Source organism: Ruditapes philippinarum, unplaced genomic scaffold, assembly GCF_026571515.1.
Source record: "Ruditapes philippinarum isolate M1 unplaced genomic scaffold, ASM2657151v2 ctg387_1_1_1_1, whole genome shotgun sequence".
NCBI classification, from domain to species: Eukaryota; Metazoa; Mollusca; class Bivalvia; order Venerida; family Veneridae; genus Ruditapes; species Ruditapes philippinarum.
Genome location: NW_026856517.1, coordinates 301,867 through 315,980, shown reverse-complemented (window position 1 = coordinate 315,980; position 14,114 = coordinate 301,867). Strand labels below are relative to the sequence as shown.

Sequence of the window (14,114 nt, the reverse complement as noted above, 5' to 3'; positions counted from 1 at the left end):
ACAAAATAACAAAATGGTTACCATAGCAGCTAAAAATATACAATATGTGACTTGCAATGTTTGAAAAAAATTTGATATCTTGGCAAAAAGTAAGAAGTTACAAAAATTGTTACCATAGCAGCTAAAAATAAACAAAAATGCAGATTATGTATTAAGCCATTATAACAGACTCATATTACAATGCCTGCAGTTTGTCAAATACTCCATAACGGGAAAGCCAAATGGACACAGAAATTGAGTTCCATGTGTTGATAACAGAAATCTTTTTTTGTTTTACTATCAAGAACTGAGATTTGTCAAGCAATCTCTTCCTTCTTATGTTTATGATTTACTGAAAAATAAGCATGAAAAAAAAAATGAAATGACAAAATTATATTGTTTTGGGTACAGAAATACAATTCATTATATACCTCTTTGTGTAAGGTTTTTTCATGTACATCTTATCATTATAACAAATATTATACTGAGGTTTTAAAAATATGTGTACAGTAAAACATAAACCTCTTATGTTACAGGAAAATAAAGCCTGTAATACTATTTTAGTAATGTGACAAGCTTTATGAAAATCCTGGTTCTACTGTAAATACTAATAACATGTTTTGTTGTGCTGATCCTATAAGATCAAAGATTTGCCAAAAATAAATTTGATATTCTAACTTTCTCTATAGACTATGAACATATTGTTATTGTCCGTGTCTTGCCAAAATATGAGTTTTTATTCAAAGAATGAAATAACAGGAAACATATTGTGTAGTTAATTTGGAATAAACTGATGTGTTATGCCATCACTCAGTAAGTTACCTATGTCTGGTTATCTTGTGACTATAGTGTAATCAAATAAGTTTTTGTCTTTCATCGCTGTTTAAGAAATTACATTTGTATGTGGAATTAGTAGGCAGAGAAATTGGTCGCCAAGGAAAGCTGATTTGATTTGAATCCACCACTGAGATATGACCAAAAATATGTGTTATATAATCAGTGTAAATTAAAACCAGACATTTGAATTGTAAAAAAGATTAATTTATCTTAAAAATATTAATATCATAAATTTATCGAGAATTATTTGTAGCTCATTTAAATGCTGTCACTGTTGTGGTTGTTGTCATCATGTGCAGAAAAACTTTATTTGAGTCCATTATTTAAACATTTTAAAAGGTATTGTCACTTGAAACTTGCAACATTTGCTTATCATGACCACCCCTGCGAGAATTCCATGAATAATTCATGAACTGTTCATGAACATATTCATGGACAAGTTCATGAATGTGCATGAACAACAAATGAGACTTTTTTTCGTTCACGGACAATTCATGAATCAAGATATTCATGAACATGTTCATGAATATATGTTCATTAACATTCATGAATATATCGATTCATGAATTGTCCATGAAAGAAAAAAAGTCTCATTTGTTGTTCATGCACATTCATGAACTTGTTCAAATGCACATTCATGAAATTGTTCATGAATATGTTCATGAACAATTCAAAAACTTCTCCCAGGGGTCATAATAATGTGACATCACAATCAATTTTCATTTAATTCTAAGACTGCTGATTTGTACCAGCCATAAAATGCACAATAGACAGTGTTTTAGTACAAATACAAAACACAAAAGCCCATTACACAGGTAATGAAACTTGTTAAACACTGTGCTCATTGATTCCCTATGTACAAATTGAATTGTCATTAGAATTCAAGACTTGCCAGTTTCCTCTTCAATTTATTTCTTTGACACAATTTTCCATAAGATTTTATATAGTCCATTATGTAAATACATCACTTTTTCTTCATTTTGCTAAGTCATTGTTATTTATTCCATTTTTAAGTAAGTTTGCACCGAAAGTTTGTTAAAACACATGTAGAGCTTTGTTTCTGGCGGCCATGTTGACTTTTGCATTATGGGTGTTACCAAGGTCAGCCAACTCTTGTTGATGATCAGTGAGTTCATGAACTCACGAGAGTTCATGAACTGAAATTTTTCAGTTCATGAGTTCATGAACTGAAATTTTTTTCTAACACTAAAAAGTATTCACATGGGTTAAAATTGTAAAGACAAATTTGTTTTTAAAGTTCATGATTATTGTCAGCTTGTTCATGAACATACCAAAATGTTCATGAACAGAGCAAGAATGATGCCAAAATGTTCATGAACACATCAACATGATCGTGAACAGACATACATATTCATGAACTTGAATGTTCATGAATATTTGTTCATGAACATTTCTGCCAAGATGATGAACAATTGAAAGATGTTCATGAATATTCATGAACTGTTCATGAAAATTCATGAATTGATGAACATGCTTTCGCAGGGGCAGATGCAGTTGTTAAAATGAGGCATAATTCTGAAAGCTATATTTTTTGAGTTATGCCCCTTTATTACTTGGAACTTTGATCAAAGGTAGATCATGCTATTATTTTAATTTCTATTTGTTTATGTTTTTCAGATCAAAACTATTCAACTGTTGAGAGTCAGCTCACACCTTTCATGTCAAAATGGCGGGGAGTTTTAATCGTATATGATTCTGAGCGCAGTAGTAGAGATCACTTCCCGAGTCCGGTACCTCAGGGCTGCTGTCCTAATCTGTTGTTTGAATCCCGATTTGAATGTGGAAATTTACGACAGGCGAGGAGAGTGTAAGTCATATTTCTTGTACAATACGTATCGCCACCTTAGTGCTATAACTGGTTAACTCCTTTTAAATGTAGAAGACTTAACCTGTTACTGCACTAAGGTGACAATATGAGCATAATTAATAAAAAAAAAATTAAACTTTAAATGACCCATTTACTTTTAAAACTCATGTATATAATTTAAAGAATTTTAAAATGATTCTACAAACTTGCTAACAACATTTCAACTATGGACAACTATTTCAACTATGGTGAACTAAGAACAAACTAAATTTATTCTGAGCTAAAGATTTTGTTAATAAGTTGTATAGATAAGATAAAAGATGACTTTTAACATGTCTCACAGGTAGTAAGATTTTGATATCAACTATTTCATTTAAGAACAATATCCATCCTTCTGTCTAAATTAATCATGTAGCTCTGACTTGTCCATAATTTGGAACTTAAAAGGAAAGTTAATGGGTGGGCAGGGTATATTAGTTATCAATATCACTTACCGCCCAAAACTGCACAGAAAAGCATGGATAAATATTGACGTAAAAATTTATTCAACATGGATTATCAATTGTTTGAGAGTGGATTTTGACAAGTTGTATATCCTTATCGTAATTTAAAGTGTGGCACCGTGAAGATTTACAATAGCATTCAGTTTATCGTGGAAGCATTTACGTTTCAAACCTTTGTATTACTAACTTTTTATTTGAAGATTTATTGTGTTTACAGTTGATATGAATATTCCTTTGTGGTTGATAATGATAATGAAAATGAAAAGACGATTGCATTACAAGCTTATTTATACAGGATTACTTTCAAATTGCTGTTGAAGAATTCGATATAACGAAAAGATGTGGCGTGTTTTTATCAATGCAAAATTTATTATTCCAATCTCAAGATCGCTTATGTGCTCAATTTCATGATATATATATATAATCTTATATTTCTTTTAAATCTACCTCAAGTAAAAGTGAGATTGTATTTCAATAATGCAGGTAGATTATTGATAAGGAGGTATTGTAAGCTACCCATCTGTTGATATACTGGGAACAGTTTTTTTCATGTGGCCCTCTTAAAAAGACCCCCTTGTGGGAAACAATTTATTTACACTGGAAATTTGACTTTAAAAAGTGAATGGTTTTAATTGTGCTAATTTTGACAATAGTAAGGAGCTTTTGTGACAGCTTTAAAATAGTTCTCAATGTATAACTGTCATGTTATTGTTAACTTAAAAATTTAGTGAAATGCATTTCATTAAGTGATTTTGTAAATTAATGGAGCTCCAGAATTAAATTGAATATCGTTTTTTTTGTTGTTTTTTTTGTTATATTCTTAGCCTAATTTGAGCATTGCAAGGCTTTTTATTATTTGGGTCATTTTGTATAATTTAATGATTATTCTGGAAAAACGGGGTACCAGGAAATTTGCACACAAGTTATTGGCTAAGACATGCCTCCAAAGGTACATAAATCTCGTAAAGATAATTCCTGTCCTGTCATGTCAAAAAACCTCAGTGGAGTCATTGTTGACAAAATATAATGATTTATGGAATGATCTTTTAACTTGAAATTTGGTAGCAGCATGGCTAGTGGTAACACATCAAGCTTAGGTAATCAAAGGATTGCTGACCATGTGGGTTCAAACCCTGTCAGAGACAAACCATTGTTTCCTTGACAAAGAAATTTTACATTCATTGATTAGTACTGGTTGGTTTAAGGAATGGATTCAAGAGTGTTTCAATAAGCTTATTGCTTCCAACACAATCAAACTAGAATAAATTTGTATAAACTAACTTGAAAATTGGTATTGTAAAAGATATACATAACATGTTCCTAGACTCCTTATCAGCTAAAATTTGGTTATACGTTTACACTTACTTGTCAATCATATTTCATTTATTTGAACAATACAATATTTAACTTGTACAACATGAATCAAATAAGTAAATTATAATATGTGTACATTTTATAGGAAGCAATCAATTCATTTGATTTGTATAAATGACAAAGGTATAGGTTCTCATACCAGTTATTATATAAGGTCTCTTCTGTGCAGATTTAATAGCCCCAGTTTTTATTATAAAACTGCCCAGTTAGCGAGTTAAATAGCAACTGTTTACTTAATAGAACTGCTGAGTTGACTAATAAAATAGTCTATAGATCTGCCCAGTTTAAATACTAGTTCTAAAAAAGGCCAAAATTTATTTTACAGTGTTAAAAAGGTCACAGTTTATAAAATAAATTGCCTCATTTACTAGTATAAAAGCCATTATAAGTTTGTATTTTAATAATAGTAAAATAGCAAAAGTTTATATTAAAGAACTGCTTTGTTAACTAGTAACTTAGCAATAGTTTATATTATAGCTCTGCTGAGTTAGCTTGTAAGCTAGCAACAATTTATATTAAAGAACTGCTAAGTTAACAAGTAAACTATGAACAATTTATATTAAAGAACTGCTGAGTTAACAAGTAAACTATGAACAATTTATATTAAAGAACTGCTGAGTTAACAAGTAAACTATGAACAATTTATATTAAAGAACTGCTAAGTTAACAAGTAAACTATGAACAATTTATATTAAAGAACTGCTGAGTTAACAAGTAAACTATGAACAATTTATATTAAAGAACTGCTAAGTTAACAAGTAAACTATGAACAATTTATATTAAAGAACTGCTAAGTTAACAAGTAAACTATGAACAATTTATATTCAAGAACTGCTGAGTTAACAAGTAAACTAGCAACAGTTTATATTAAAGAACTGCTGAGTTAACTTGTAAGCTAGCAACAATTTATATTTAAGAACTGCTAAGTTAACAAGTAAACTATGAACAATTTATATTAAAGAACTGCTGAGTTAACAAGTAAACTAGCAACAGTTTATATTAAAGAACTGCTGAGTTAACTTGTAAGCTAGCAACAATTTATATTATAGAACTGCTAAGTTAACAAATAAACTATGAACAATTTATATTAAAGAACTGCTGAGTTAACTTGTAAGCTAGCAACAATTTATATTAAAGAACTGCTGAGTTAACAAGTAAACTAGTAACAATTTATATTAAAAAACTGCTGAGTTAACAAGTAAACTAGTAACAATTTATATTAAAGAACTGCTGAGTTAACAAGTAAACTAAGCAACAGTTAATATTAGAGAACTGCTGAGTTAACTAGTAAAATAGCTAATTTAATAGTTTAATTATAAAAATGCTCAAGTATTAAGTATTGTAAAATAGCAAAAGTTGAAATAATTGAAATGGTTAATTTGTAAAGAATCAACAATGTGTTTTAAAGAGCAGCTGCTGCCTTTAACTAGTAAAATTAAGCCATTAAGTAAAAATTATAAATAATAGCTTGGTTAACTAATAAAATAGTCACAGTTTATATTGTAGAACTGCTCATTAAAAGTCCATGTTCATTAAAAAATTATTGTTTTATATGATAAACATGACACCAAAATGAAGAATTATCATTATCATAAATTTTAAAATGCATTAATTACAAAGATATGATAATGTACATAAAAAGAGGTAATTAGAAATGTATTTCTATTAACATCTTGTTCAAATTTTTTTGATAAAAAATATACACGAATATCATATTCTGAATGTTTAAAAATTGTGTTTGAAGGAAACTGTATGTTACATTCATGATTACAACATGCAGGATCTTTAGTAAAATAGCTACAGAGATATTCTAAAACTGCCTTCAGTTATAACTAGTAAAATAGTTAACAATTTATATTTTAGAACTTCTGAGCTAACTACATGTAGTAAAATAGTTACAGTTATATTTTAGAACTGCCTTCAGTTATAACTAGTAAAATAGTCAACAATTTATATTTTTGAACTTCTGAGTTAACTACTTGTAGTAAAATAGTTACAGGTATATTTTAGAACTACCTAGTTATAACTAGTAAAATAGTCAACAATTTATATTTTAGAACTTCTGATTAAACTACTTTTAGTAAAATAGTTAGAGTTTATATTTTAGAACTGCCAATTTCAAACTATTGACAGTCCTTTGAATAAACTTACTTTCTCAGTTTCTCTTCTAAGTTAGGAGTGATAGTTGTTCCATACTGTTTTGTTTTTTTCACATATCTTATAATACTGTTGATTATGCTCATAATTTCAGAGGACAGTTTGAATATGAATTAGTGCTAAAAACAGACCTCTACACAAATCGTCATACACAATGGTACTATTTCCGGATACAGAATGCCGTACCAGGGGTCACATATCGGTTCAGAATTGTCAACTTGCTCAAGAGAGACAGTTTATACAACTATGGTAGGTTTTCAAAGTATTTATTCTAATGTATAGTATTATTGTGTGGTTTTAATGTTTCATAACTATACATTTGTACATGTTAGATTTGTATGATTTTAATTTATATTTTCTTGTATGTATATATGATTTATTTAATGTTGATGTATTAGTATAGGCTTTTATTGTTAATAAACTTTATGTAATATATTAGGTATGAGACCTTTGGTTTACTCGGAATTAGATGCCAAAAACAAAGGTATTGGCTGGGTACGCACAGGCCACCATATCAGGTAATTACATGTATATTTCTTACTTTGATAATATAGTTTAAGAAAAACTTACAAATTCCTGTGCACATACAGCATCTTTATCATGTTAAATGTTTTGTAAACATCATACAGTCATAAATATCATGACTAATCATGACATTAGAAAATGATGTCAGTTAATTGCTTTGTTAATTAAACATGAAAAATTTGTGAAAGTTTGACATCTAAATTTTATTTATATATCAAAATGTTAGAAGGAAATATCTTACTCTCCTATATGTATGAACAAAATAAAAAAAAATACATCGCCTTTTATTTATTTTTTTTCAGTTATTCACGCAATGTTATGCATTTACACTGCCCATTGTTGATGAGGGGAATTGCATTTTATGAGCTGGAATGGCAGATGGTAAGTGCATAAAATCTTGATCTTAAATATTGATGGTAGAAAAGACAAGTCAATGCAGTGGCACTAATCAAGAATACACCTCTATGTCATTTAATTTAGCTGCATGTCTTTGTCCCTATCTGACATAGCTGCACCTCTATGTTATCTGACATGGCTGTACCTCTATGTTATCTGACATGGCTGTACCTCTATGTCATCTGACATGGCTGTACCTATATGTTATCTGACATGGCTACACCTCTATGTTATATGACATGGCTACACCTCTCTGTTATTTGACATGGCTGTACCTATATGTTATCTGACATGGTTGCACCTCTATGTTATCTGACATGGTTGCACATCTATGTTATCTGTCATGACTGCCATGTCATCTGACATGGCTGCATCTCTATGTCATCTGACATGGCTGTACCTCTGTGTCATCAGACATGGCTTTACCTCTATGTCATCTGACATGGCTGCACTTCTATGTAATCAGACATGACTGCACCTCTATGTCATCTGACATGGCTGAACCTCTATGTTATCTGATTTGGTTTTAAGTCTATATCATCTGGCATGGCTATACTTTTAATTCATCTGACATGACTGTACCCCTATGTCATCTGACATGGCTGCACCTCTATGTTATCTGACATAGATGTACCTCTATGTCATCAGACATGACTGCTTCTCTATGTTATCTGACATGGCTGTACCTCTATGTTATCTGACAAGGCTGTACCTCTATGTCATCTGACATGGCTGTACCTCTTTGTCATCTGACATGGCTGTACCTCTATGTTATCTGTCATGGTTGCACTTCTATGTTATCTGACATGACTGCACCTCTCTGTTATCTGACAAGGCTTCACCTCTATGTTATCTGACAAGGCTGAACATCTATGTCATCTGACATGGCTGTACCTCTATGTCATCTGACATGGCTGTACCTCTATGTTATCTGACATTGCTGCACCTGTATGTTATCTAACAAGGCTTCACCTCTATGTTATCTGACAAGGCTGTACCTCTATGTTATCTGACATGGCTGTACCTCTCTGTTATCTGACATAGATGCACCTCTATGTCATCTGACATTGCTGTACCTCTATTTTATCTGACATTGCTGTACCTCTATGTTATCTGACATGGCTGTACCTCTATGTTATCTGACATGGCTGTACCTCTATGTTATCTGACATTGCTGTACCTCTATGTTATCTGACATGGCTGCAGCACTATGTTATCTGACATGGCTACACCTCTACGTTATCTGACATGGAAGCACCTCTGTGTTATCAGACGAGGCCAACATGAGCATTTTACGCTTCAGAGATGTAGTTCTTTGCAAAAATATAATCCTATACTTCTGCTTTTCAATTCAAAAATGAAATATCATAACTTGCATAATTGTTCATTACTTTAAATGTATCTAAGAAAATTTGATAATATTCATGCAGTATTTAATATACAGTGGCAAGAGAAATCAAATTTTTATCAATGCATTAAGTAAAAGTGATTGAATAGAATGTGTTTCATCAACAACATAATTTTGTAACATTCACTATTATTATATGTATATATATTTTAGGAATTCCCGAATGAGAATGACACATACTACCTTGCCCATTGTTATCCTTACACATTCACCGATCTTAAAGATGATCTAGAGTTTTTATTAAATGACTCGGAACGTCAGAAGTATATACAACGAGAAGTACTGTGTGAAACACGTGCCGGAAATAGCTGTTTTCTAGTCACCGTAACAAATTTTGGTATGTATTTTCATGAAAACCACTCTAGCAATATAACGAATCTTATTACTAGTCACATTGCAACATAATATGGCAGGATTGGTTATAAATGTATCTATGATATCATTATATAATATGGCATGAGGGGGTTATCAGTGTGTCATTGTTATCATATTATAATATGGTAGGATATCGGGGTATCAATTTATCTATGATATCAATATGATATGGCAGGATAGGGTAATCATTGTACCTATGATATCAATGTCATAAGTGCAGGATAGGTTAATCAAATCAATATCAATATGAAATGACTTGATGGGGTAATCAATGTGTCTATGATATCAATATATGGCAGGATGCTTTATCAATGTGTCTATGTTCTTGATTAATACAGCAGAATGGTATATCAATGTGTCTATAATATTAAATAAAAGTACATAAAATGGTTGTTAGTTCTTTATGTAAACATTATTTGAGTAATGGTACATTGCATGTAGTCTGTTGGAAATATCTTTAATAATGATATTTTATTTAAAGGTCAGGACATACATATTTGCAATTTTCTGTTTAAAAGTCAACATTCTAACAATTGAATTTTATTTATTATTTTATGACAGATCAATCTTATATTGGAAACAAAATTAATAATTTTTTACTTAAAATTTGTGACAAATGTGTATCAAATTTGCTCATTTTAATTTGATTGGCCCCTTTAAGGGGTCTCTAGAGCTAAAAATAGAAAAAACATTTAGACATCTTCTACAAAACTAATTGATGGGTGATCACCAAACTTTGTATGTGGCATTCTTAGGTAGTCTTTTATCAATTGTGCTCATATTAATTTGTTTGGCCCCTTTTTGGGCTGCTAAAGCTAAAAATAGAAATACCTTTAAACGTCTCTTTCTACGGATGATCACCAAATTTTGTCTGTAGCATTCTTAGGTAGTCTTTTATCTTTTACTGCAAAGCAGTTGTTTCTGGTGAGTGACTCAGGGCCATCATGGCCCTCTTGTTTATGATTTTCTGTTTAAAAGTCAACATTCTAACAATTAGATTTTATTGATTATTTTATGACAGATCAATCTCAAGAAACTCAGGATGAGAAGAAAGCTGTTATAGTAACAGCTCGGGTACATCCGGGCGAATCCCAGGCATCTTGGATGATGAAGGGTGTGTTAGACTATATAACTGGGCCAAGCCCAGAAGCGCGAACTCTTAGAGACAAGTTCATATTCAAAATGGTGCCAATGTTAAATCCTGATGGAGTTATAGTCGGGAATTATAGGTGCTCATTAGCTGCTCGAGATTTAAATAGAAATTATAGACACCCGAAAAAAGAAAGTTTTCCGACAGTGTGGCATACGAAAAATATGATAGAAACTGTGATGGAAAAACATGAGGTTTGTAACTATGATACATTTGAAATTGAGTGCCAATTTTTATTTCTTTAGAGAATGACGTTGAAGGTTTTCAACTTTAAAGTGCATGATAGTACATTTTATATATTACCTGAAATGTTTTTAGATTTCTTGTACACCTGAGCACATTATGCTCTAGACAGTATGAGTTATTAGGGTGAATCATTTGTTTATCTTCCAACCTGACCCTTGCACACTCTAGAGCTAGGCCACAGACTCAGAACATCTGGCTAGATGATTTTAAGGACAGCCTTGAAAATTAGGTGATTAAAAGATACTTTTAATGTCAAATATTTGAAAAACTATGTTAACACTCAAGAGGTCAAAGTTTTGATTTTTTCTCAATAAGTCTTTAAGAGATTGTAGCAAGATTAAATGTGGGTCATTTGTGGTCAAACACTAACCAGGTTACATCAATGATACACCTAATGTTAGCACTGTATAGACCATATTTTTGATAAATTTTCAGAATGAAAGTCTTGATAATGGTAAGGTCTAGTTTGAATATGGGTCATGTTTAGGTAAAATCTTAGGAATAGTTTCAAACAAATCTTCATTGTCTCAGTTTTAATATGCTAGGTCATTGTCAAAAGGCTTGTTTTAGTAAAGTCAAAGGGAATGTGGTTCAAAGCGCAAAACTATGTCAGGTCAAGTTGAGAAAAAACATTCTTAACACCATAAAGATTTCTTAATCAAGTTAGAGAAATTGTTTGTTTTGGGTTTTGAACTTCATCAGTAGCCTATTGCTGAGAAGAATATTGATCAATTTTTCATTATCATTAATGTTTGTTTACCATCAGGGTCTAAGGTTGTAAGGAAATTCTGTCAGCTCATACTGACAAATCTCGGGCATTTGAATGGCAAAATTAACATTGACTAGTGAAAATCCTGTGATTCGGGACAGAGCTAATGACAGGAAAAAGTTTTAATATCTCCCTTGTATCAAATTACAGATTTCACTCAGGCAATTCATAAAAACAGTCATCATGGTTTTCTTGTTTTATAATTGTGTAAATGTCAATTATTAAAGTCATAGACATAGAAAGGTCCCCTTTTTTTACTGTCAAGCACTGAGAAATTAGTGGAGCGCCCTGTCATACAGTCTGCTCTTGTTTTTAACATTTTAAGGTGGCTGTCCACTCAATTAACATTAATAATTCAGCAGTTCTAGATAAACTACCATTCATTAAATTGTAAAATTAAGTTGTTACGCAGGGTGTCAGTGGCCGAGTGGGTAAGGTTGTTGACTTCAAACCACTTGCCAGTCACCACAGTAGGTTCGGTTTGCGCAAGCGTCTTTGGATCCTCTCATGTGAGACAGCTTTCCAAGTACCTTAGGGAACATTGGTGGTTCTACTCGGGTGCCTAAAATTTGTGCCTAAAAAATTGCACAGTGGGGCACCTGAAGTCTTCCTTCATCGTTTAAACTGGAAAGACACCATGTGACCTTTACTGTGTTGGTGCAAAAAACATAAAAACCTTAAGCTGTTTCAGGGAACTTTAATTTGATACTATCATGTTATATTACAAGTAAGTCTTGTTTGTTTGTTCACCAGGTGGTGCTATATTGTGATCTTCATGGCCATAGTCGGAAACATAATGTATTTATGTATGGTAACAACACAGCTACTGATGATCCAGACAACAACAACAACAGCAATAATGGAGTTGTTGGTGCTAGAGCTTTCCTTAACGAGAGATTATTTCCATGGTTAATGGCACAAAAAGTAAGCTGTTTATTTATTATAACTTATCTATCGTTACTTTATATCAGTTTTAGCTGAGAGATAATCATTGTAACTGACAGGGAGGTCGGTGGCCAAGTGGTTAAGGTCGTTGATTTCAAACAACATGCCTCTCATGCAAGGGTTTGAATTCGGTCATGGACTTTGGATTCATTCATGTGAGAAAGCTATCCAGCTAGCTTATTGAACGTCAGTGGTTCTACTGAAAAAATGCACAGAAGGGCATCTGAGGTCTTCCTCCTCCAGTAAAGTTGGAAAGTCGCCATAATTATGACCTCTACTGTGTTATTGCGATGTAAAATCCAACCAAAATAAAGTTTCCTTTTAAAAGGAAAGGCTTGCACAGTTGTGCCTTCATCCCAACATATTTAGTTGTTTTTATTTTTGTAAAAACGAATATTTTTGTCAAAACGATTTGAAATCTATTCTCTACTGTATTGTATAAAACTAATAAAGAAAATAATCAATCGTAAAAATACTAACGTGGAGATCTATCTATCATACTGAAAGGAAACAAGTGTGCACATTTCATTTCCACTCCGTTACGTGGTACCAATTAATAAGCATCGCTATCATCACGTGGTAAGGTTAATGATATGCATGGACTATTTTTAGATTACCTCACCAAGTTCAGTAGAACTAAATATAACTCGATCATGCACTAATATTCTGTGTGAATTGGACCACCCTTTGAAGACGGAATACTACTACAGTCAACATCCTCTATTGTATAAAACTAATACAGACAAAAAACAATTATAAAAGAAACTAACTTTTGCGTCTTGAAAAAGAATTGAAACGGAACAATTTCGTTTATAATTTATTACGGTTTAAATCAATAAATCAGGTAAAAATACGAATCCTATCTATATAAACAAACTGGGATTACCGAAGTAACTAAAAATAGCTTAGATTTCCATAATATTACTTCGTCTGATTCCGCAGCATTCGATAGTCTGGATTACCTGCCCTTTGTCTAAACTATTTGTTTACAATAGAAGCTGGGAACCAGACTAAGCATTCGATTGATTCTGCAGTATGACGGAATCGCCCGAATTGTCACGATTGCAATCGGAACTACATCGGCTATTATCATTAATCCGAAGAGTGACGAAAAAGGCCGAAAAGTTGCGATTGGCACGATTGCAGCTGGGTTCCGTTCAATCATGCACTTACAAATGTAAGCAGAAAACCACCTAACCGGAACAAGTTTTCCATATGAAATGGCTTGCAGCCGTGGCTGCAAGCCAAAAATAACTGACATAACAACAGGATAAGCAACTACCTACTAGCTGGTAGTCTTATGTTTGTGACTAAATGACAGCCAATTTGTTTGATAAGCATTAGGCTTTAAATTATATTGTAATGTTGCCGTTATAAAAGATTAAATTGATGAATTTTCATAACATTATGTTTAGACCATTTTAATACAAAAGGCCTATTGAAATCTTATGCCAGTTTGTCTATAGTTCTATATTATTTTTATCTTTTACTACAAACATAAAAAGTGACAGCGTGTGCGGCTGATTGGACGAAAAGATACTGTGGACCTAATCTCAGTTGCTTGTGCCGTTATCTCCCACATATTAATAGAACAACTTCTGTACATATTTTTGACAGTGTTT

General features: G+C 31.9%; 1 protein-coding gene across 10 annotated transcripts in view; it reads left to right on the top strand.

Annotated features, from left to right (window-relative positions):
* The window catches only part of LOC132746852 (cytosolic carboxypeptidase 2-like), a 122,445-nt gene that overhangs the window by 66,510 nt on the left and 41,821 nt on the right, over positions 1-14,114 (top strand). For all 10 annotated transcript variants that reach the window (XM_060736127.1, XM_060736130.1, XM_060736121.1 and 7 more), the window contains 7 exons: positions 2,455-2,644; positions 6,773-6,927; positions 7,118-7,196; positions 7,506-7,584; positions 9,161-9,344; positions 10,404-10,726; positions 12,301-12,471. In XM_060736127.1, coding sequence (XP_060592110.1) covers positions 2,455-2,644; positions 6,773-6,927; positions 7,118-7,196; positions 7,506-7,584; positions 9,161-9,344; positions 10,404-10,726; positions 12,301-12,471 — 1,181 coding nt within the window. The remainder of the gene's footprint in view (positions 1-2,454; positions 2,645-6,772; positions 6,928-7,117; positions 7,197-7,505; positions 7,585-9,160; positions 9,345-10,403; positions 10,727-12,300; positions 12,472-14,114) is intronic.